This window comes from Sinocyclocheilus rhinocerous, unplaced genomic scaffold (assembly GCF_001515625.1).
Source record: "Sinocyclocheilus rhinocerous isolate Xijiao unplaced genomic scaffold, SAMN03320098_v1.1 scaffold470, whole genome shotgun sequence".
NCBI lineage: Eukaryota > Metazoa > Chordata > Actinopteri > Cypriniformes > Cyprinidae > Sinocyclocheilus > Sinocyclocheilus rhinocerous.
Genome location: NW_015637537.1, coordinates 3,813 through 27,545, shown reverse-complemented (window position 1 = coordinate 27,545; position 23,733 = coordinate 3,813). Strand labels below are relative to the sequence as shown.

At 35.0% G+C, this 23,733-nt stretch overlaps 1 protein-coding gene across 1 annotated transcript; it reads left to right on the top strand.

The window, feature by feature from the left end:
- Positions 1-511: 511 nt before the first annotated feature.
- Positions 512-14,601, top strand: LOC107748973 (cytosolic acyl coenzyme A thioester hydrolase-like; the record flags this gene model as incomplete). Its single annotated transcript, XM_016564011.1, has 7 exons — positions 512-621; positions 2,548-2,665; positions 3,265-3,421; positions 12,931-13,022; positions 13,724-13,838; positions 14,277-14,291; positions 14,515-14,601. Coding segments are annotated over exons 1-7 (607 nt in total), but the record flags the coding sequence as incomplete, so codon positions are not given.
- Between the last annotated feature and the right edge of the window lie 9,132 nt (positions 14,602-23,733).

The window sequence follows — 23,733 nt, the reverse complement described above, 5'->3', positions numbered from 1 at the left end:
GAAAGAACAAAAAAACCCTGTATATCTGATGTTATGATGGATTTAAAATAAATACAATAAATAAGCAAAAGATTTGGCCTCAGCTGTTCATCACTTGACTGATTGGAAGTGATCTTTATTTAAATCAAAGTGGGTCTTTTGTGCTCCATTTCTGTTCCGTTGTGGAGTGAATCAAGAATATATTAGGATAGCTTACATCTAACCCCAAAATCAAAACTTAATGTTATTATTTTACCTAAAGAAATTGAAGCCAGATTGTGTTTTTCCCCCTTTGAATTGTGACTTTATTTTAAAGAATTTTCTTAGAAAAGCTGAAATCATTTGAGTAACAGGCGTTAGACTATTAGTTCTGTTCATTTTAGTGAACATTCTACATATTCAAGGCAAAACTGTGTGGACTGAAGGCCTGCAGAATTTGAATGAAAGTGGGTGGAGTCTGAGTCAGTGAAACACTCACACTAGTGGTGAAGAGGATGATGTCATAAGTGATGCGTGTGCAGTGATGGAGGAAATGACTGAAAGACTGTCACTGTGGCGGATGCACTCACTGTTGTGTTGGGAACTTCTCAAGTCTCTGTCGTCTAACTTTTAAGGAGTCATGGCGTCTCATGAGCTCAGCAGGTAGAGTTGTCTAACTAACGAACACATGTTATCGTACTCTTTTAGACAGACTCTTAATTTCATACTTTTCATTCATAGACACACATCCTCATATTGTTCCAAACTTTTAGATTTGTGTGTTTGTAACATTGTGTTTGACATTGATTTGTATATTCAAGAAAATAATTCAGCGAGTTTGTTGTTTCATGGTGGTTTTAGGAGAAGTTTGCTATGACTTGGCTGTTCAAAGTTTCTCACCAAACTGGTTGTGTATGTAATCATGTCTGTTTTCATTTATGATACCATTAGACAAAAAAGCTGAGTGATAAAAACAGCAAAAAATTCCAGTACTGCTAGAATAAGTATCAGCACTCTGGAAACGCCGCTCAGCCAATCGAATTTAAGGACATGAACTAATATAAATATAATTACTGGCTATAGTAATTCTTATGGTCAAGTCAACTGACATTATATGGATCTTGTGTCAGTGTGACCTATGAATATGAAATCAACGCGATAGTATAGTTTGGTCCCACTTTATATTAGATGGCCTTAATCACTATATGTACTTACATAAAAAAAAAATAGGTACAATGTATTTATTGTGTCCACATTGTATGGCAACACATGGTAGCACTTTATTTTACACTTATTATTATTTATATTATTTATTTTACACACTATTTCCCTGTTTAATACTGTAAAGCTGCTTTGACACAATCTGCTTTGTAAAAAGCGCTATATAAACAATGGTGACTTGACTAGGCCTATTTTAAGGTGTCTTTGTTACACATGACATGTACTTACTATTATAATAACAATAAATTAAGCATAATTACATGCACGTATACGTAACCCTAATCCTAACCTAACCAAGTAGTAAGTACACGTAGTTAATTAATATTACTCAGTAGTTAAACGTGTAATTACATTGTAACAAGGACACCTTAAACTAAAGTGTAACCCAAAACACATTTGCTGTTATTGAGGTGGGATACGGGTGGTTAGGGACAGGTTTGGTGGTAGGTTAAGGGTGGGTTAAGGTGTAAGGGATGGGTCAACAGTGCAATTATAAATGTAATTACAGAAATTAATTACAGATGTAAACATGCAAGTATTTTTGTTTTTAGTTTTTTAGTTTTTAAGTACAATGTAAAAACATTTATGTACACAATAAGTGCATTGTATCAATTTAAATATGAGAACAGTGGTTAAGGCCACCTAATATCAAGTGGGATTTTTTTTTTTGATGATTTGTGAGCACTTGATTTCTTAGTCGTTTAACATAGGTGAGAAAGATAAGTTAAAAACATATACTTAGGGATTTAAAATATACAAAATGTCGGTCTATATGGCCAATATTGAATATGGTTACAAATATATATAAAACTATATCATGCATCCCTATAAGTAGTTAAACGTGTAATTACATTGTAACAAGGACACCTTAAACTAAAGTGTAACCCAAAACACATTTGCTGTTATTGAGGTGGGATACGGGTGGTTAGGGACAGGTTTGGTGGTAGGTTAAGGGTGGGTTAAGGTGTAAGGGATGGGTCAACAGTGCAATTATAAATGTAATTACAGAAATTAATTACAGATGTAAACATGCAAGTATTTTTGTTTTTAGTTTTTTAGTTTTTAAGTACAATGTAAAAACATTTATGTACACAATAAGTGCATTGTATCAATTTAAATATGAGAACAGTGGTTAAGGCCACCTAATATCAAGTGGGATTTTTTTTTTTGATGATTTGTGAGCACTTGATTTCTTAGTCGTTTAACATAGGTGAGAAAGATAAGTTAAAAACGTATACTTGGGGATTTAAAATATACAAAATGTCGGTCTATATGGCCAATACTGAATATGGTTATAAATATACTATATCATGCATCCCTATAAAACCTGGTGATTATATGCAAAGTTTTTTTTCTTTAATATTTCAGGATCATGCGTCCTGATGATGCCAATATTGTTGGCAATGTTCATGGCGGGACTATCCTGAAGATGATTGAGGAAGCGGGATGCATCATTGGCACACGCCACTGCAATACCCAAAACGGGGTGAGTTTTAGTCTTACGGTCCGGAAACCAAGGCTTTTAACACTGGAACCACAATCGTTTTTTATATATAAAGTGTGTTGTGTTTTTCTAGAACAGATGAACATGATAAAGATGTAACTGAACATTCTGATAGATTTGATAAGTGATAGATGAAACTCACCTAATCTATCAAAAACTGAACTGTTATATTTTACTGCTAAATATGAAGGGGAATAAAATAAACATGGGCATTTTTAAGTCCATTTTCATTTGCTTTTTTACCACAGATTCTCATTACATCCAAAACAATATTTTGCTCATTACTGTAATGTGAAAAAATATATATTATTTAAATTGTACAGTATTTATGTCACAGTAGTATAAAAATACTTAAGCCTTTAAAATATTGTGTATATATTTTGTCTTTGACCCTGATTCATGCATGCCTTCTGCTTAAAAATGTCCATTGTCCTGTGTAGCCAGTAGAGGGCTCTGCAAAAGCATAAATGTAGCACAATGTACACACAGTTCAAATATATATGCAGCTACTGAGCTGTAGTATCCTGGTATACTAGTAATGCATAAAGTGCAATTAAATATCAATTACTTTTGGCAAATAGGACCGCTGTGTAGCTGCTCTGGCCCGGGTGGAGCGCACAGACTTCCTGCACCCAATGTTCATTGGTGAAGTAGCCCACGTCAGTGCTGAGATTACCTACACCTCCAAACACTCGGTCGAGGTGCAAGTCAATGTTCTCTCAGAGAACATAGTCACAGGTCAGTGAGCGGTCATAAAGGATTGTCTAATGGAATAATTTATCCAAAAATGCTTTGTTTTTCATGTTCATGCTGCAGTTTTCCATACAAGGAAAGCCTATAGTGAAGGAAGGAATAAAGTGCCTCAAACGATAAAAGTATAATTACGGTAGTCCATATGATAAATGCACTGTATTTCAAGTCTTTAGAAGTCATGTAGCGATTTAGTGACAACACAAAGTTGTTATTCATTAAAGGGGTCATATGATGCGATTTAAATGTTTCCTTTCTCTTTGGGGTGTTACAAGCTGACACGTTTCAGAAAGGCGAGGCATAGAGGAGAAACAATAATGTACAGTATGTGGAAAATAATGTGTTTTTTTTACTTTAAACCGCATAAACACAATTCATTGCACCAAATACACAAAATAATGTTCTTTTTAGCAACATCATATGACCCCTTTAAAAATATTCACCTCAGCCACAGCTCTCATGCCTCATTCACAGTTTTTGCATAATCGAAATTGGCGAGCCATGAGACATGTGAGGACCAATGGAAGTCAATATGATTTAAATAAAACCTGACATGATGCATCTTCACCTCTACTCATTCAATCATTAAGAAAAGTGTAAACACTGTTGCCCTGAGGCCTTATGAAAATATTGTTCTTGGTTTTTTTTTTTACATAATAATAAATATGTAATCCACAATTACTGTGTAACATAAATCACAATAGATTCAACTAAACAAGAACATGAGTCTCTAAATGTGAAACCTATACTGACACATAATGTTTATAATGATAACTCTACGATAACGTCTTCATGAATTGTACATGAACTGAATTCATCAAAAGATTGCATCAGACATCAGCCTGCATGAATAATTGAGATTCCATTGAAGCTGATTAAAACAGGTGTGGATGGATGTCATTGTGTACATTCATTTTTCTGGGTTAAAGGTCGGCGTTTATTTTTCAGGAGTTCTGTGTCAAAGTTCATTGTGGTTTGGGACGCTGCCAAATGCGTGAATGGTAACATCTTGTGGCCTATCACATTATCAAAGTAAAATGAGCTTCAATTACTGTTTCATGTTGACTTCAGAAGTAAGAATTTATCATTTAATTTCAAAACTGGACAAACTCCCTACTGCATAATTGTCCTGTTTAATACCGTAAAGCTGCTTTGAAGCAATCTACATCGCATAAAGTGCTATATAAATAAAAGTGACTACACTGAAAACATTGGGCGCTTTGCCATATTCATATGAGTTAGACAGTTTATCAGTACCTACAATTATTTCAAAAACTGATGCTGCATTATCCCTCTGTCTCTGATCTCATCTCAAGGTGGAGCTATAGCTCAATAAAACTAATCTGAATATAATGTGATTCTAACTTTAGACTCATATGGTGTTTTATCATAAAAAACAGACATGATCTACTTAAGATTTGATTATTTGAGGGATTGTGTATCAAAGACAAAAAAAGCAATATAAGAGAAGAAGAAACAGTGTGGCTAAAACAAAAGCACTATCCCCAAGGCACATGTTGTTACCACAGCAACAGGGTTGTCATGTGGCAAAAAGCGATCCAGCTCGGCGTGGGCGAGGTACCTAGTCAGTAGTCAGTAGTAGTGAAGGAAGTGACTGCGGAAGTCGTTACAAAGAAAGACACCTCTGGACTCGGTCCGCTTCAAAGTGGCCACATTTAAATGCTTGCAATGAATCAAATACAAGTAAAAGAACATTTGTGGGTCATACTTCACTCCAAAATCAAAAGAAAGAAATAATATGTGACCCTGGAGCACAAAAGCAGTCTTAAGTCGCTGGGGTATATTTATAGCAATAGCCAACAATACATTGTATGGGTCAAAATGATTGATTTTTCTTTTATGCCAAAAATCATTAGGATATTAAGTAAAGATCATGTTCCATGAAGATATTTTGTAAATTTCCTACCGTAAATATATCAAAACTTAATTTTTGATTAGTAATATGCATTGCTAAGAACGTCATTTGGACAACTTTAAAGGCGATTTATTTCGATTTTTTTGCACCCTCAGATTCCAGATTTTCAAATAGTTGTATCTCCACCAAATATTGCCCTATTATCCTAACAAACCATACATCAACGGAAAGCTTACTAATTCAGCTTTCAGATTATGTATAAATCTCAATTTCGAAAAATTTACCCTTATGACTGGTTTTGTGGTCCAGGGTCACATATTACATTAAAACATTTCAGTGAATCTTAATTATATGAAAAAGGTTGGATATAATAGTAACACTTCACTGAATGTGCAGAACACCTTAATTTATTATACCTTTACACAATGTAATACAGTATATCTTTTAATAAATTATTGTAACGACAGTTATAATACATTGTATTACTAACCTATTACTAAGGTTACACCTTTCTAGTGTATTATAACATATTAGAATGTGTGTCTTACTGCATTATACTAGCAAAAAGTATAACTTTGGTATCTGTGGAAGAACTGATTATTAGGTGAATAATAAGCATTATGAATGCATTATATTGTATTAAGGCCTATACATAAGGCTTCAAGTGATACTGTTAGAGTCACTTTTAAACAACTGTTACTTTAAAGCTTTTTTTTTAATTATTCCTTGACAAGCAATACCTGTTTTCCATAATTCATTCTTTGTAAGCATCAGTCCACGCGTTCAGGGTTTCATTCTCACACACTGCACATTAACCAGTCCTTGTGCTGTTTTAAGGCGGCTCTGTCGAGAGGTCTCAGGCTGTCTCAGCGCTGCCCCTTTAAAGGCTCGTGCTGAGCCGCGGGGAACCGCGGAATGGGGGCAGACTTTATGTGCTTCTGTCATGTTAACTTAACATCACGCGTCACCAACACAGGCAGCAGTTGCAGAGCGATACCTGCATAGGAAAGCAGTCTACTCTGCAAACGCAGAGTCTTCCTCCAGAGTTTAAACGGAACATGGAGCAAAACCTTTGCTGTGCCAAAAAAAGCCAAACCTACATGTATATACAAACAAAAATTTGCATTGCTTGTCAAGAAATAAATGCAAGCATGCATCCAAGAATGCAAATGAACCATGGCCTGGAAATCACTGCATTAAGATGCCCTCATTCATACACACTTTGGGCTATTATTGGCTGGCTCCATTAAGCTAGTTGTTAATAAGTGCATAATAGCAACAGTAACTCTTCCCATAGCAGATGTGGACAGTATTAGTTAGCTGTCAGGGTAATATCCTGGTCTCTTTTTCCAAAATATATATATATGATATATAGTCTTCAGCTTTACGTAGCATCAACATACAGCAAAGAAGCAAGGTTCTGGGGAAAAAAAAAACTTTCGATAAACCTTTGTTTCCTAGTCTGACACACATTTAAAGGATGCATTTGTGGTGGTTTATATACATGTGTAAACTCAGGCTAGGCCATCACATGACTCTTCTTTTGGGTTACACACACACACACACACACACACACACACACACACACAGACAGTCAGGGCCAATCTTGTCAGCCTGGTCTCGCTCACACGCCTCAGGGGTCTCCTGCCTCTGAATGCAGGGGCCGTGATGATTGCATCGGCAGGGCTGCCGTCTACACACACACACATTATACAGATGCAAAATCCCATTAGAATGAATGCATTTTCTGTCATTCCAGCACTCTTTCTATATTAAACTCGCTTACCTAGCTGTCTAAATGAGGATGTACATTAGACTTGATATGTTTTCAGACACCTAATTACGTTATTTGCAACTGCAATTTAATACATTTTATTCATGCATAAATACAATATTGTATTTATATACAATTTAATGACAATCAAGGACTTTACATATGCTTTAGTACGTTAGTCGACACATGAAAATAAGTGAACTTCTTTAAAGCATGTCAAAAGATTATGAAAAATATAATTTAAAATGTACTTTAAAGTAAAACTTTCAATTGAAAGTGTGTCATTAAGGTGTTGTGTTGGAAATGCGCAATGGCATTTTATCATCAGCACTTGTGGCAATACAGAAATTCACTTTCAAAAATATTATATCTGCACTGCCCTTCAAAGTTTGGGATCGGTAACATTGTTTATGTTTTTTAATGGAGTCTTTTATGCTCATCAAGGCTGTATTTATTTGATCAAAAATACAGAAAAAAACAGTACTATTGTGAAATATTATTGCAATTTTAAAAATTGGTTTCCTATTTTAATATACTTTATAATATAGTTTATTTCTGTGATGCTGTGCTGAATATTCATCAGGCATTACTCCAGTCTTCAGTGTCACATGATCCTTCAGAAATCATTCTAATATGCTGATTTATTATCAGTGTTGAAACTGTTCATATTTTTTGTGGAACCGGTTTTCTTTGATTCTTTGATGAATGAAAGTTAAAAGGAACAGCATTTATTCAAAATAGAAATCTTTTCTAACAATATGTCACTTTTTACTATATTTTTTATCCATTTAACACATCCTTGCTGAATAAAAGTATAATTTCTTTAAAAAAAAAGAAAAAAAGAAAATGAAAGAACAAATTTACTGACCTCAAACATTTGAATAGTAGTGTAGATTGTGACACAACATTTCTATTTTGAATAAACACTGTTCTTTTTAACTTTTTTATTCATCAAAGAATTCTAAAAAAAAGTATCACAGGTCCCAAAAATATGAAGCAGCACAACAGTTTCCAGCACTGATAATAAATCAGCATATTAGAATGATTTCTGAAGATCATGTGACACTGAAGACTGGAGTAATGATGCTGAAAATTCAGCTTTGATCACAGGAATAAATTATATTTTAAAGTATATTAAAACAGAAAACTGTTATTTTAAATTGCAATAATATTTCACAAAATTGCAGTTTTTTTTCTATATTTTTGATCAAATAGATACAGCCTTGATGTGCATAAGAAACTTCTTTAAAAAACATAAAAAATCTTACTGATCCTAGACTGCCGTTCAAAAGTTTATACCTAATTTTATCAAATGTACAATTCACATAAACCACTGTCCTGTATACTTCACGTAGTTTAAAATCTATATTAAACATGAGACAAGTTCATAGGGTGAGTGAGGGTTGGCAGAGCCTTTAAAGGCAAGTCCATCTCTAAACAAAGTGTGCAGCACACCTGCAATCACTCATGTTTCTGTACACAGCTGTACTGCACAACATCGTTCCTCTTTGTATCTGACCAGTGGGTTCATATTGAAACCAGTAATTAAAGTCTTGGCTGGCAATAATGGAAAATCTGAGATTGTAATCAAGAGCAATCTACTCTGGTAGACGTAAGTCACTGAAAAAACATTTCGATTATTTGCCCCAGACTCTGATATAGTTAACATCGAAAGTTAGCAGTATTAAAGTGTCTGTGTATTTACAATGAGAATACACATTTTAATCATTAGATGTAAAAAGCCAGAGTTAACAGTGTACTAAATCAACATATAAAACCACCATGATTCAAAAAGTTGTTAGCTACAGAGATGTTTGTTGCTAAGAGACAAATTTGTCAGATATATATATATAGGATCAGAGTGTGACTACTTCCGTCTACACTGCAAAAACTGAAAATGTGCAGTGGTTTCTTTAAAAAGCTAGTATTAGTATACCCTAGTATAAAAGCTTTCTATTTCAGATAAATGCTATTCTTTTGAATGTTCTATTCTTCAAAGAATCCTGAAAAAAATGTATACAACTTTTTTCAACATTGATAATAATCAGAAATGTTTCTTGAGCAGCAAATCAGCATATTAGAATGATTTCTTAAAGATCATTTGACACTGAAGACTGGAGTAATGATGCTGAAAATACAGCTTTGATCACAGCAATAAATTATATTTTAATATATATATTCAAACAGAAAACAGTTATTTGAATAGTAAAAGTATTTAACAATATTGCTTTTTTTGTTGTATTTCGGATAAAATAAATGCAGCCTTGGTGAGCAGAAGAGACTTCTTTTAAAAACATAAAAAAATGTTACTGTTCTATATTATATTATATTATATTATATCATATTATATCATATTATATTATCTGCTCTGTCATACACTAGACCTAGATTTTACCCTCTACTAAGTAGTTGAAACTCATAAGGTGAAAAATGTAAAATCCTTTTACAATTAAAGTTTTGGATTCTATATTGTATATTAGATACATTTTCAGACTCTATCTACTTCAGAGCATTTCTGAGTATAAAGCTGTTGAATGGCTGACAGTAAGTCTACATTTTATGCATTTACTGTAAGACAATATTATTCAAAATTGAAAATGATATATATGATATCTTGTCCAGTGAGGAGCTATTTTTTGCCCATGAGTCTTTGCTAGTGGAAAACATGTAAATATCCTGCTGTGTAGAACCATTAGACAAGCTGCTGTGGAAACCAATTAGAGAAACCATTCTCTCGCCATGGTAGCGGCAGAATCCCTGCATGGTTGTCATAGCAACCGGCTTGTCTGGATGACTTCAACAGAGTGTAAAATGCAAATGCTTTTCCCAAACGCAGTCTGTCAGAATTAATCCTCCTCCTTCTGCTGAATTGGTACAATTCAGTCTTAAATAATTAGTTTTGTGTTCATAAAATGTAGGAGAGACGTGATTATTGATCGTAAGCACAACATCCAGCTAGAAAACATACTATCTACCTTTTACTATTTGCAATAGTTGGACCGAGGCTATGGAATAACCTTCCTTTATCTGTGAAAGCTTCAAATTCTGTCTATGAGTTTAAAACTAAATTGAAATCTTATTTTCTTACCTTGGCTTTTTAAACTTTGTATGTTAAATTATCTTTTACTGATGTTATTCTTTTTACTGGTTTTTGTTTTATTTGTACAGCACTATTGTCAACTGCTGTTGTGTTTATCGGTGCTTAATAAATACAAATACCTGAGGGAAGATGTCTTTCACTATTGTAAGTTAATGTTGTTAAATAGAGAAACAAATTAATACATTTTTAAAATGTCTATAACTTCTAGTGCATTATAAGAAGAGCAGGAAGAAGCCCTTTTAGTGGTGAGTGATATTTAATTTTATTTGCTGGGCTGTTGCTGATTTGTAAGATTATTATTCGATAATATTGTTTAATTTATGTACATAATTTTTTTGCCTCCAATGGGATTATGACGTGCGCATTGAGTTTGATTTTATTTCACAAGTATATTGTGCGCGTCTTTATACAGTGTTTGATCGCATTTTTTATTTTGATTGGCGTGTAATGGAAGGGGCTGTAGGGGGCCCCCAAATCTGTGTTAGCCCAGGGCCCCGCAAAGGCTTAATGTGGCACTGCATGCATACGTTACAAAAACACAGTCGGTTATGTCTGTGAAGGTAAACAGCTGGGAAAGAAATTGTGTGTTTATTTTATATATCTGTGTGGCAGCAGCATAATATACAGTAAATAAATCAATAAATCCACTGCTCTCTTGTCTCTTCTGAGGCTGGGACTCTAATTAGTATTCTGTGCTCGTCAATGCAGCCAAAGACAGAACATTTAGCATGTTTTGCTCGAACTTTTGCCATGGCGTTAGAACTGGTACACCGTTGTCGTTGGAAAAACACAATGGCAGCACCAACAAGAATACTTTTTGTGCGAAGAGAAAACAATAATGACTTTATTCAACAATTCTTCTCCTTCGCGGCACCCTAGGGCGCCATTATGGAGAGTATCACAACGCATGCGTGCACGTTTGTAAACAACACATGCATTGTGATACTCTCCATAATGGCACCAGGGTGACGCGAAGGAGAAGAATTGTTGAATAAAGTCATTATTTTTGTTTTCTTTTCGCACAAAAAGTGTTCTCGCAGCTTTGTAAAATTGCAGTTGAACCACTGATGTCACATGGACTGTTTTACCAAAGTCCTTACTACGTTTCTGGGCCTGGCAACATTTCAGTTGTGTTGCTGTCTATGGAGGGTCAGAAAGCTCTAGGATTTCATCAAAAATATCTTAATTTGTGTTCTGAAGATGAACAAAGGTCTTACGGGTTTGAAACGACATGAGGGTGAGTAATTAATGACAGAATTTTCATTTTTGGGTGAACTATCCCTTTAAGGGGCGAAATCTGAGCGGCTCTTTTTTTTCACAAGCTTGCAGAGAAAGGCTTATCAAAAAAATTACTGGGTTGTTCTTTTTCACTTTTTCTGGGTTGGTAGATGCACTGGGGACCCGATTATAGCACTTAAACACGGAAAAAGTCACCTTTAAAATTAATGAATGAATTAATGAAAAATTAAATAAATAAATAAAACTAAATATATAATAAGATACAATGACCAATTCTCACTATTAACTATTAATTACAACTTTTGCCTCAATAAACTCCTAATTTGCTGCTTATTAATAGTTAGTAAGGTAATTGTTAAGTTTAGGTATTGGTAGCACTAAATGATCTAAAATGGTCATGCAGAATAAGACATTAATATGTGCTCTGTAAGAACTAGCCAATATGCTAGTGATATGCATGCTAATAAGCACCTAGTTCATAGTGAGAATTGGTCCTTAAAATAGAGTCTTACCAAATGTTTTAACACTCTATGTGTGTGCAATCTCTATGAAATTATTTAAAAATCCTCATCTAGTTTATGATTGGAAAAGTCATTGAAATTCAGTTGTCAAGATGAGTAGGAGCCTCTTCTTCCAGCACTTCTATCATAATACATAGAGAACATATTCTGTTCTCCTGTAATTGAAATTGTTATTATGTTTCATGTGTGTGAGGATTATGTGAGGGAAATTAAATCTTCACGTCTTGCAAGAAATTTGATTTTACAGTAAAACGCAGGATTTCCTTATTCGGTGTGTCATTATCACACTCATTGATAGTTTCATTAATTCAAGCTTTGCCGTTCTCTGTGACGGCCTTAATTGTGTACTTATCCGCTCAAACGCACGGTTTTCCTCTCTGAAATTTCTCTTGTGTCTAATAAACACAGCCTACCCAAAATAGCCTCACTTGCTCTTCAGAGAGCAAACCAGCTTCACTATGAGATGCTGAAGTCTCCATGACAACATCACTTCCCTAAGAGTTCGTCAGAAGACATGGTCTTTTCCCATGATTGGAAATTTTGAACAGATTCATTAATGAATCAATACAGTTCATGTGTAGTGGCACCTGAGATATGAAGATGGATAAGATCTAGTGTTATTATCATTATAACCTTTTATAATTGAAGTCTTGTTCTAGTGGATGCGTGATAACACATAAATGTGGTCTTGAACTGGGTCTCAAAAATGTAAAGTGTTTGTCCAGGAATCAGCTTATACAAGCCTGGATTTTTTCAGTAAGTTTTTGTGGCTGTATATTTTTAATGACCCTTTTGAAAAATTCTCAGTTGCTCCTGTGCTTTTTGAGTACCTCGGATGTAACACACATGTTACAATTACTCAGGCAGTTACTGTAGTTTTTTTGTACTTTTTTAACCTTTCATTACTCTTTATGTATTTAATGCACTGCATTTGAAGAGATTCACATTCTTTCTGATTATGCTGATATTAGTTATGCATTTTTGTAGGTGCCAAAAAATTGACCAACAAGGCAACACTATGGTATGTCCCACTGTCCCTTCAAAACGTGGCCAAAATCATTGAAGTTCCTCTTATTGAGGTAAGAGTCTGTGCGTCAATTAACACATTGTCTGTTCTCTAAAGATTGACATTAGAACATGCAATTCATATCAGTTCAAATTTCAATATCTATCTGTTTCTTATTACTGTCACTATATTTCAACCCCCCAATGATTTTTCAAGGTGCATAATGCACCTTAGCTTCATTTTCATTACTTACATTTTACCAGAACCTCTTTATAGACAAGTACTCTGGTAGTTTACTTCAAAAAGTACAGTCAGACATTCATCTGTGGTCTTAACTTAAGTGACATGTATGTTCTTTTTCAAATGTCAAGAGGTGCGTCCCAATTTGTCTATACTTATGCACTATTCTATGCTGTTTTGTAGTATAAATAGTATGATTAGTGTGTATTAGAAAATTCCAAAACGAAAAAGTGCACTTTGAATACACAGATGATGCACTTAAATGTTGGAGACTTCATGCAGCGTTAATTACGACGTGGAGGGGGAGGGGCTATTAGACTTCGATGATGAATGACAAAATAATTCCTTTATAATTCATACACTACACAATTGAGTACATTGTGCACGAGTACATAGTGTATAGTGCGTCATTTGGGACACAGCTCATGCATTGCCAAATCATTTTGCTAAGATTTTCCAACATTTCTCAATCTAGTTGACTTTTTACAAAGAAGTTGCTTGTTGTTTACCAGAGTGTGTTTTTGTCCATTGCAGTATTCCAGCCCAGAACAAGAGGAAGCAGGTAAAAAGAGATATGAGGCTCAGAAATTAGAGCGAATAGAGACCAAAGTGAGGAATGGTGAGATCATCATGTCTGTCTCTCTTCCAGGTAACACTTCCTCCTTTATGTCCTTTACACATGCTGATCAATATATAGCAGATGTCAAACACCTTGCAATAAGTACATATATGGCAATACCATGGTGCAGTAATGGTATCTGATGGTAATACCGTGGTTCTTTGAAACCATAGTGCTGAATGATTAGCATACACATTTACCATCATCTTTAAATGATGGACTGAAAATGTACTGAGAAGTAAAATGTACTAAAAATGATGTACTGTAAAGTATACCATAGTCTTTGTCCAAAAACATAGTATTATCATAGTACATGTCCAACAAACATCATAGTTCCTTGGCCATTTGTAATAGTTTTGTTAGTGATTGCTCTGCTTGTTGGACATTTTATCTTTCATCAGTAAGAGTTTTATGAATGGAGTCTCACCTTGATTTCATTTTATGTTATTTTGCTCTGATGCTGCACAGATAGACAAACAAAGGGTATGTATTTTTTTTTTCTCTGAAGAACTATGAAGTTAATTGTCAAATAATAGAACATGAAGAATAAATTGTCTTTTGTGTGTAGCATCAGGAAAATATGTATGTATTTATTGCTCAGATAACAAGTTTAGATTTTTGCTTTTATTTGCAGATCTTAAGATTTAAGTATATGTATATGTGCGTTTTTATTATGTTTTTCTCTCTTTTCTCTTTTCTTTCTTAGAGCCCTACACTGTTGCATTTAGTCAGTCGAGTCTGATCCACCTCATCGGCCCATCTGACTGCACTCTGCATGGCTTTGTACATGGAGGTAATAATTGTGACTTTTTTTATGATTGTTACATTAATTTAATACTATTCAAAAGGCCTGATATAGTGTTTTAGAGTGAGGCTCTCACATCTGTGGATTTCCATCTTATTCTAAACACATTTAGCTCACTTTTCATCAGAAATTAGCTGCTTTTTTCGCACATTTGACAATGTTATCTTTGCCTGAAGCACACTAACCAAACCTAGACATCAAACCAGTATTGAACATACACTGTAAAAAACTGACCGTGAATTTACTGGTAAAAGACTGTAAAAATGCTACAGTAAAAACCTGTTAAATGGTTGACGGTAAATTCCCCTACTATATACGGTGAAAAACTGTATTGGACATTACATGTAATTTTCCGGTAGTATACCGTTTTTGGAAGTGAAAAAGACATTCCCAGAATTCCCTGCATTACATTTCAAATTTGATGTTTTTTTTGTTGAAATAACTGTTTCTTCTTAGTTTTTTCTTATCAGTTTTGTATATTAGGGTTGTGTGTTACACCTAATGTTGTTAAATGAATGTTTATTGCATTATTTCAGTTTCATGTGTGTTACCATGATGGTGTTTAGTGTTTGTGTGAATGACACTGTGCACCTTCTGTATATATTATTGTTTAAAAGCTGCTTGTGATGGGCTTTGGTTCATCATGTGACTTTCTCATCACCACCTGCATTTGGTGGTCATCAGTGTATTACAAAGCAGTATTAATTTCGTCAACGAAAAATATTCGTTAACGAACATTTTTTCTGTTGACGAGCTAAAACTAATATCTGATGACGAAATTTATGCCGTGTCTTTGTTAACTAGACGAGACGGGACTATATGTTATTTGAGGACTGCAGGACATTCAAAATACATCCTATAGAATAGGCTAACTGTCCTCTTTCAAAATGTGCATCCCTGTCATTGGATTGCAATCGGATAAGGGGCGTTTGCATATCTAGTCTCAGTGTGGCAGCCGCAGTGGACAGATAGGCTAATAAAACGCAAACTAGCGATCTGAAACAATGGCCTCAGCACCCGAAGGGGTAGGGATAAGGTGACCAGACGTCCCGTTTTTCCCGGGAGTCACAATTCGTTGTCGATTAACTTAAAGTTAGTGAAGGCGGGATAGGCGGAATCGCTCTGATAGCAGTGCTCTCTCTCGCGCACGCTCCACTTCTTCAGTTCTCATAAACAGTTCTCAGTGCTCACATACACACACAGCAGTCCAAATGTCTATTGTGTAGAGTATCTCACATAAATACAGTCGGTTATGGATTAAGTGAACGTAAACAGGTGGGTGAAAACTGAACGTGTGTTTTAAGTTGCTCCCTTTTCACTACTGTTAAAGAGATAGTTCACCCAAAAATGAAAATTGTCATAATTTATTCAAGTTTTTCCTAATTCAATTCTTGATTTAAATTTCTCATAAGCTTAATTGATTTGGTCTAAAGAGAGAATAATTAATGACTATTTTTGTTTGAAGACTACATATAAAATAGCTACCAAAATAAATGTTGGTAACTGCAGTTTGACTAAAAGTAATGACTAAAAGTTGACAAAAATGCAATGACTTTTCGTCGACTAAAACTAGACTAAAACTATGAAAGACTCAAATGACTAAAATGTGACTAAGACTATTAAGCATTTTCGTCTCAAGATAAAGACTGACTAAATCAAAAATGCCTGTCAAAATTAACACTGTTACAAAGGTACAAAACCGATTTCAGTACTTCAGTAAGTTGGTATATTAACATTATATCAGTTAATGAAATTATGGTATTTAACTGTAAATTTAAGTTAAAACCGTAAAATCTAAAATGTTGCTACCGTAAATTTTAAAGTAAAATTCCGGCAACCACAGCTTCCGGTATGTTTTTTTTTTTTACAGTGTATGGTTATACCCTGCTTTAACACTGAAAATATCAGTAGAAGTTTCAAGTTAAAGGTTATCTGCTTCACCCAAAATTATTGTGTTAAAAGACTATTTTGGTATATCAGCTGTCTGTTTGATTGAAAGATTGAAATAGTATTTTCTTTTGAAACATATTTTAATAATCTCTGTTTTATTTACAACTTCATGAAATCCTTTTTTACAATGCAAAGACGAAGTGTGAGAAATGATTAATGATTAATTCAATATTCAACTATCTACTTGTCCGAGTCAGGTAACACAGGATTAGTTCACCTCCTGAGTCATTTAACTCATGAACACAAGAAAATCACAAAACAGTGAATTCACTCTCTGAGAGAACTTCTTAATGCTGAGTCATATAAAAGAGTCGGTAAAAAAGCACAAAACGTTCATGAGCGACCCATCACTAACGCGACTGTTCTCGGTCATACACAGTGAAATTAGATCTGCTCTAAAAGTATTCTTAGCCTCTAACTCAATCACTGGTGAGTGAAAGCAATGTATTAATGCTAATGGCTTATGGACAGACATTATGTAGTTGCCTTGCGCAGAATTTAGTTGCATTAACTTGCAATGTAGAGGGTTGGCTGTAACTATACCACAGCCCCATTTATACATGCATGACAAGTAGTCGACTCACTGACCTGAATGAGTTACATAAACACAAGAACATCAGCAGCACAGTCCGTGTGGAAACAGAAACAGGGAACGTTTGACACATACAGCTGAACCTAAACCTTAATTTTCGATCTGGAACATGTCTCCTACCAGGCATATGTATCTAAGTAAAAATCAATGTTTGGTTTTTATGCTAAGCTGCCTGACAATGGAGGTTCTAAACTGGTATGCTGTCATTTACACACACACACACAATCATTTACAATCCATTTACCACATGGATTAATCACATGTATGTAAGAAGGAAGAGATGAGTAGTGGTGCATCAATAATGTGAGATAGGGGAATGAGAAATGGGAGGACCCTGACGTCAATAAAAGAGAGAACCATTTCATATCTTGTCAGTTATTCATATAATCACTTGCATGAATGTTGTTTTTTCGTAGAGCTGCATTCAAGCCAAAGCATGTCTGGTGATCACTCAAATTCATGTTACATTTCCATTTGACGTTTACACAGTAATGGAACACATTTACACTATTTACAAGCAACCGATACCATTGCATCTTTATAGTAACAGAATTTATTTGTACAAAGTCACATACAATCTCATTTTTATTTTGCTATCTAATGCAGCAAAATTCATATTGAGTGCTTTAACCAAACTGAGTGCTCACAAAAAAAAACTAAATCACTCACAGATCAGTAAATTCAAGTTTATTTGATTCAGATGTGATTGAAAGTAATTGGTTGAAGTGTTTACTTTGTAATTTTCTGTAATGTAAGTTTCTGGCAGTTTGACTCATTGAGGTTGATTTGTGGACTGACTGTGAGCAGAAAGGCATTATTGCATTGTCAGGATAATAAGCAGCCAGTTTTAGTGCTACAAAGACTATTGACTGTATCTAGCGGTCCCCCCTCAAATTCATGCTTGAAGAGTTTAATGAGAACACAGTGATCTCCAGGGAGGCAAAAGGGACACTTTCTTCCTCTGAAACGTCATTCACTGGTGTAGCTTGTTGGACAGTGTTATTTTAGATGTGCTTTACTATTTTTCCCGTATTTCATAATACTTGTTTGATTTTCTCATCTAACTGACTCTCATGCATCCTTGGAGTCGAAAACACCTTGGCTAGTGACATGAACATCATACAGTCTTGGGGGTGGACCAGTATAAAACTACCCATCACACCCTAGCATCTGCACAGCAATGCACCAGCAACCACTCGAGAACACGTTATAATAGCATCCTTTTTTTATTGAATTGAGGCCAAAAAACACAAAGGGCTGTATCCATCATATATGCCCTTTGATTGACTTCAAAGCTAAGTTTTTGTTTTAAGTTTCCATGCAAAAAGTCATGAAAAGACTTTCTTTAAAGAAACTTATGCACAGAATCATAACGAGAAATAATCAGCTGACTTAGAAATTCCAGTTCATTCAGTTCGTTCAAGTTCATGTATTGATCACCCATCACTGTGGCATTAATCCATCTTCTTTTCCATTGTAGTTTATGGGAGAACAATCCTCTATCGCTCTATAGCACTTTATATAATTCACATTGTTTCAAAACTGCTTCAATAAGCAGGCAAATAACAAACTTCTTAAAATATGAGACAAAGTCAAATTATGCTCAAAAAACAGACGGTGTCATTATTCAGCTCAAGTCAGTTCAGAGTTGATTTGGTTGAGTTCAGTATCTATTTAAAGTTCATCACTTATGAAACAAGCTCAATTCAGCTATAAGCAGATCTACAGAAGGCAATGTTGTATGTAATGTTGTGACTATATGCATGAACACAATAAGTATATTGCATCATAATTTTAATTTTACTTAATTTAATTAAAACTTTAATTTTAATTAATACTATAGTAGTTATAGACACCTAATATAAAGCAGGACCAACAGAGAGGACAAAAATGGTTTAAATACACTTAATTCTCAGCAATTATCGGCAAAAATATGAGCCCTAATGCTTTCTCCAGTGAAAAAAGTTGTTTCGTCTGAATCAGGAGAGAAATATGCACAGATCAAGCTCCGGTTACAAGTGAAAACAGTGCAAAACATTTCTAAACAAGGAATGGCCTGAGGGTGAGTAAATTTTCAGCAAATTATCATTTTTGGGTGAACTATTTCTTTTGGCCAGATTTTTAAAAAGTGCCATTACTACAACAGGAGCTTAAAACAATGAGAAGTGGCTATTTGGTCATAGTTCTTTTTTTACAGCTAATAATATATGAACAAGACATAGATGAAACTAAAAATGGAAGTTGTTTCAGAAGTGAAGCAAGAAAGTTAAATTACATTACGTGTTTTTTTTTCTTGATTCGCCAGTGCATGTTCTAAGTAATGTGTACTGGTGAATCAGACATAATAGGGCTGTAAATGAAATAGAAAAAAGTAAAAAATAAAAAAATTTAAAAAAAAGGTGAGCGAGAAGGACTCATTTGAAGAGTCCAGTTTTAATGTCATCTAAGGTCTGCTCAAAATACGAAATAAATAATCTTTATCTAACACTTTCAGAGGATTTCTTTGAACCTTTGGTATAGTGAGCCGTAAAACTGTTTGCTAGATAAACATGCAAGGAGTTTTAATCTTAAAACACCAGTCTTCTTCATCTTATGAACTAGGCTTGTAGCATCTCAAACCTCGACACATCCTCAAAGTGGCTGTGTGTGTGTGTGTGTTTGTGTGCAAGTTTGTGCACCAGTAAAAACATCAGGGATAATGAATGGCTCAATTACACTAACTTATTATTCTGCTAACAAGGAACGTTCAGGTTAGAAAACAGTGAAAAGCCTCCTGGCTGAGCTGGATCCATCAACAGCACATGTTTGTTCTTATCGTCTCCTGCACTCGTCTTTCCCCCACTGTTTCTGGTTAATGATGTTCTTGAGGATGAAATGATGGCAGCTGAAATTGATCTAATTCATTTGCCCTTGCTGAATACAGAAGATTGGTTCAAAACAAATTGAGCCATACTGAGGTAATTCTGTTAATGGTTAGTTGAAAATGACAGGAGAGGTTACTCCAGGGGCGGCAGTTTAATTTTTATGTAAAATGATAAAGTGAGATAATAAAATGATTTGAGTCATAAAGTGAGAGTTGAATGAAGGTCAGGGAATAAGCAAGTGAAACCTGTCTCAGGGTGTAAATGTGTTTAAATGTTCTTTGCATGTTAACAGTGCTGTTAAAATGATTTAGTGTTGGATGGGCTTTTGTGTCACTCAACACACTTAGCTAGTCTTCTTAAAGGAGATGCATGCAGTTTTTCTGTGTTAAGATACTTAAAGGAATATTCCACCCCAAAATTTTTATTTTGTCCCTATTTACTCACCCTCATGCCAGTATATGACTTTCTTTCTTCAGATGAACATGGATTAAGATTTATAGAAAAATAATCCATTCATATAATGCAAATGTAAAGGAACTCCAAAGCTGATGTTTCAAAAAACAAACAAACAAACAAAGCAAACACACAACCGTGTGATCCATGTGACACCAATTGATAAATCAATGACATCGATTTGAGAAAAATCCAAATTTTTTAAGCTTTTTAAGCTTTAAACCATAATTTTCAAAGAATGTTTTTTATCTTCTAGTTTCACTTCAGGAGGTATGACTGATAAAATGTCTAGTACTTAAACTTGTACAATCATGAGAATAGAGTGCTGCAGTGATGACCTTTTTTTGTAGGTCAAAACCTGTAAATGAGGCAGCATTTTAGTACTTGCAGTTCATTTTTACAGTGTGAAGAGAAAATATGCTGAAGTGTCATTTTACAATGCGAAATAATGGTACAAAACAGGCTTAATTTTCTGGTTTTCTTTTCTTTTTTGTGCTTTTATGTAAAACTGCAGTAACGGAAATATAATAAAAGATACCAATGTTAAATGATAATAAAGGGTATAAAAATATTAGTGCTGTCAATCGATTAAAAAATTAACTAATTAATCACACATTTTTACATTGAATCGCCAAATTATGTAAAAACAGCATAAAGATGGTATATTTTAAATGTGTTTAATGTCAACTTTTTACTAAGTAGTCTATTATTAATGAAGACCAGTATCGTTGATACAAATACTGCTACTGATGTCTCTATTAAATGTATTTTCCCCTCAATTTTAGCCATTAATTATAGCAATTCATTGTTACAGTATAATTTAAAGCCATTATTTTTAAACATTTAATAGGCTTTGAAAAATACAACAACTTTTAAGTGAACTTAAAACAGTCTTCACATAAACTATAAATTAGTGTATGCATAAATTGAATATCGATGCATCTTTATTCAAAAAGTTTAACAAAAGTTAATCAGCGAGCACAGCAGTGAGTGAATTTTTTGAATTTTGAATATTTTTTTTTTGATTTACATTAATGACAGACTGCAGCAGGTTTCACTTTAAAAGTAGCGCTGTCTCTTTAAAACTTGATGCTCATGACGCAGATCTGACACACATCCCGTTTTCTCCCAACTCTACTGTTATCTAGGTTTTTTTGTGTTTTTGTCTGCGAAAGAGAACTTTCTTTCTGACTTTGCTTTCTGTGCATGTGCATGTGTCGGATGCGAGTGTTCACAGACAGCGCCCCAGTAAGTTCTTGTTAAGTTTGCGTCTTATCGTGCTTGATAGTGTGTACATATAGTCTACTGTAACGTTATACAAAGGATGCCAGGAAAAGGTGGATGCTGCGTTAATTGCGTTAAATATTTGGTCACACTTCATTTTATGGTTAAATTTTTGCTATTAACAAACCATTAACTACGACTTTTGCCTCAATAAACTCCTAATTTGCTGCTTATTAATAGTTAGTAAGGTAGTTGTTAAGTTTAGGTATTGGGTAGGATTAGAAATGTAGAATATTGTCATGCAGAATATGTGCTTTATAAGTACAAATAAACAGCCAATATGTTAATGGGGTCATATGATGCGATTTCAGTTTTTCCTTTCTCTTTGAAGTGTTACAAGCTCTTGGTGCATAAAGAAGATCTGTAATTTTAGCAACATCATATGACCCCTTTAATAATAGGCATGCTAATAAGCAACTAGTTAATAGTGAAAATTGGTCTAAAGTGTTACCAATACTAAAGTGTTACCAAATATTTGTAATGTGTTAAACTGAAAAGAAAAAAAAAATCACAGTTAACACTTTAATTGTGGCAGCCCAAAAAAATATTACTCACATTAATCGATTTTAATATAGTTCATTAGCATATACTGTTGATACATATAGGTCAAAATTTTGTTGGTTTAGGTGTTTTTTTGTTTGTTTTGTTTTTTTTTAGATTGAAATACAGTTCAATCAGTCCTATGAGCAGAGCAGTGCAAGAGAAAATAAAACAACACATTTCCCCCCAAGCTCTCTATCACAGCTGTGTCTGTATGCAAGGACGTTTGGCTTACACTCATGCGCACACACTCGCTCTCCGCCTTCACCGTCTGTTTTTCCCCATTGCGCATGATGAAAGCAGACCAAAGCTACTGAATATCCTGAATGGATTTCTAAAGGATCAGAGACAGGCTGTTTATCAGAGGGAAGAGAGAGGTCCTTGGGTTTGCGCCTGACCCTTGGCAACCTCTGTTGCATGACACAAAGCAATATGACAGCTGTGATTTCCCTCTTTGATAGGGAACTGTCCTTTCCCCTCTATCTCATTTCCTTCTTAATAGTATTTATCTCATTCATAACTTGTCTGGCATTCAAATTAATCATTTTACTTTGGTTCAAGATGTAGTTTTCCCCTTTCCTGTGCTGTTAAAAGAACAGTTCATTTAGAAATGAAAAGTCAATTATCTGATCTTTATGTTGCTCCAAACCTGTATGCTGTTATGTTTTTCCTAAGGAATATAATAGGGAAGATTTTTAAGAATATTCAGGCTGCTTTTTCCATGCAAAAACTGTTCCCTTTCAGTCGGTCACTCCGAGTCACATCGGTGACCGACAAATTGGGATCTCGCTTAGAGAGACCAATCCACTTCGAGTGTAAACTAAACGAGCCAAGGCACATTGGCATGCGATGATTGCATCCAGCTGCCGCTGATCACAGCGTGAGCATAAAAAGGCAGCCGGTGTAACGCATAACAGCTTTTCGCTTCGGAGCCGAGCGACAACATCGTTCTGCTCCTACCAAACTGCTTCGTGTGTGACGAGTCTACCGCGCTCTCGGGAGCTTTTTGTGTTGGTGGACGGCGCTTCAGCGGTGGTCGTTCCTGTGTCGAGTGAGTTGCGCACTTCAGGCTGCACTACCCCTTGTCGTGCTGCAAACGGCTGTTTCCCCTGTGCGTCTCAGCACGTAAAAGAGCATTTCCCTAAAAGAGCCAATTTATCTAAAAGAGTACAATAAGCGGGTGCGTCTTTGTAGAGATGACGGATCGTCTTTTTAAAGATGCCGTTTTACCCATACGTTTCTGGATGCGGTCGTTACCTGGCCTGGGGTCGTTACCTGGTGATGGTCACGATCGCTGCCTCACGTGTCTGGGCATTAAACACGCTGAGGTGGCGTTCGTGGATGAGTCATGTTCCCATTGCGGGAAGATGACCATCTCGGAGCTGCGGGCCAGGCTCCGTTTCCTCCAGGGGGGCGGAGCTCCGTTGCCTCTGCCGC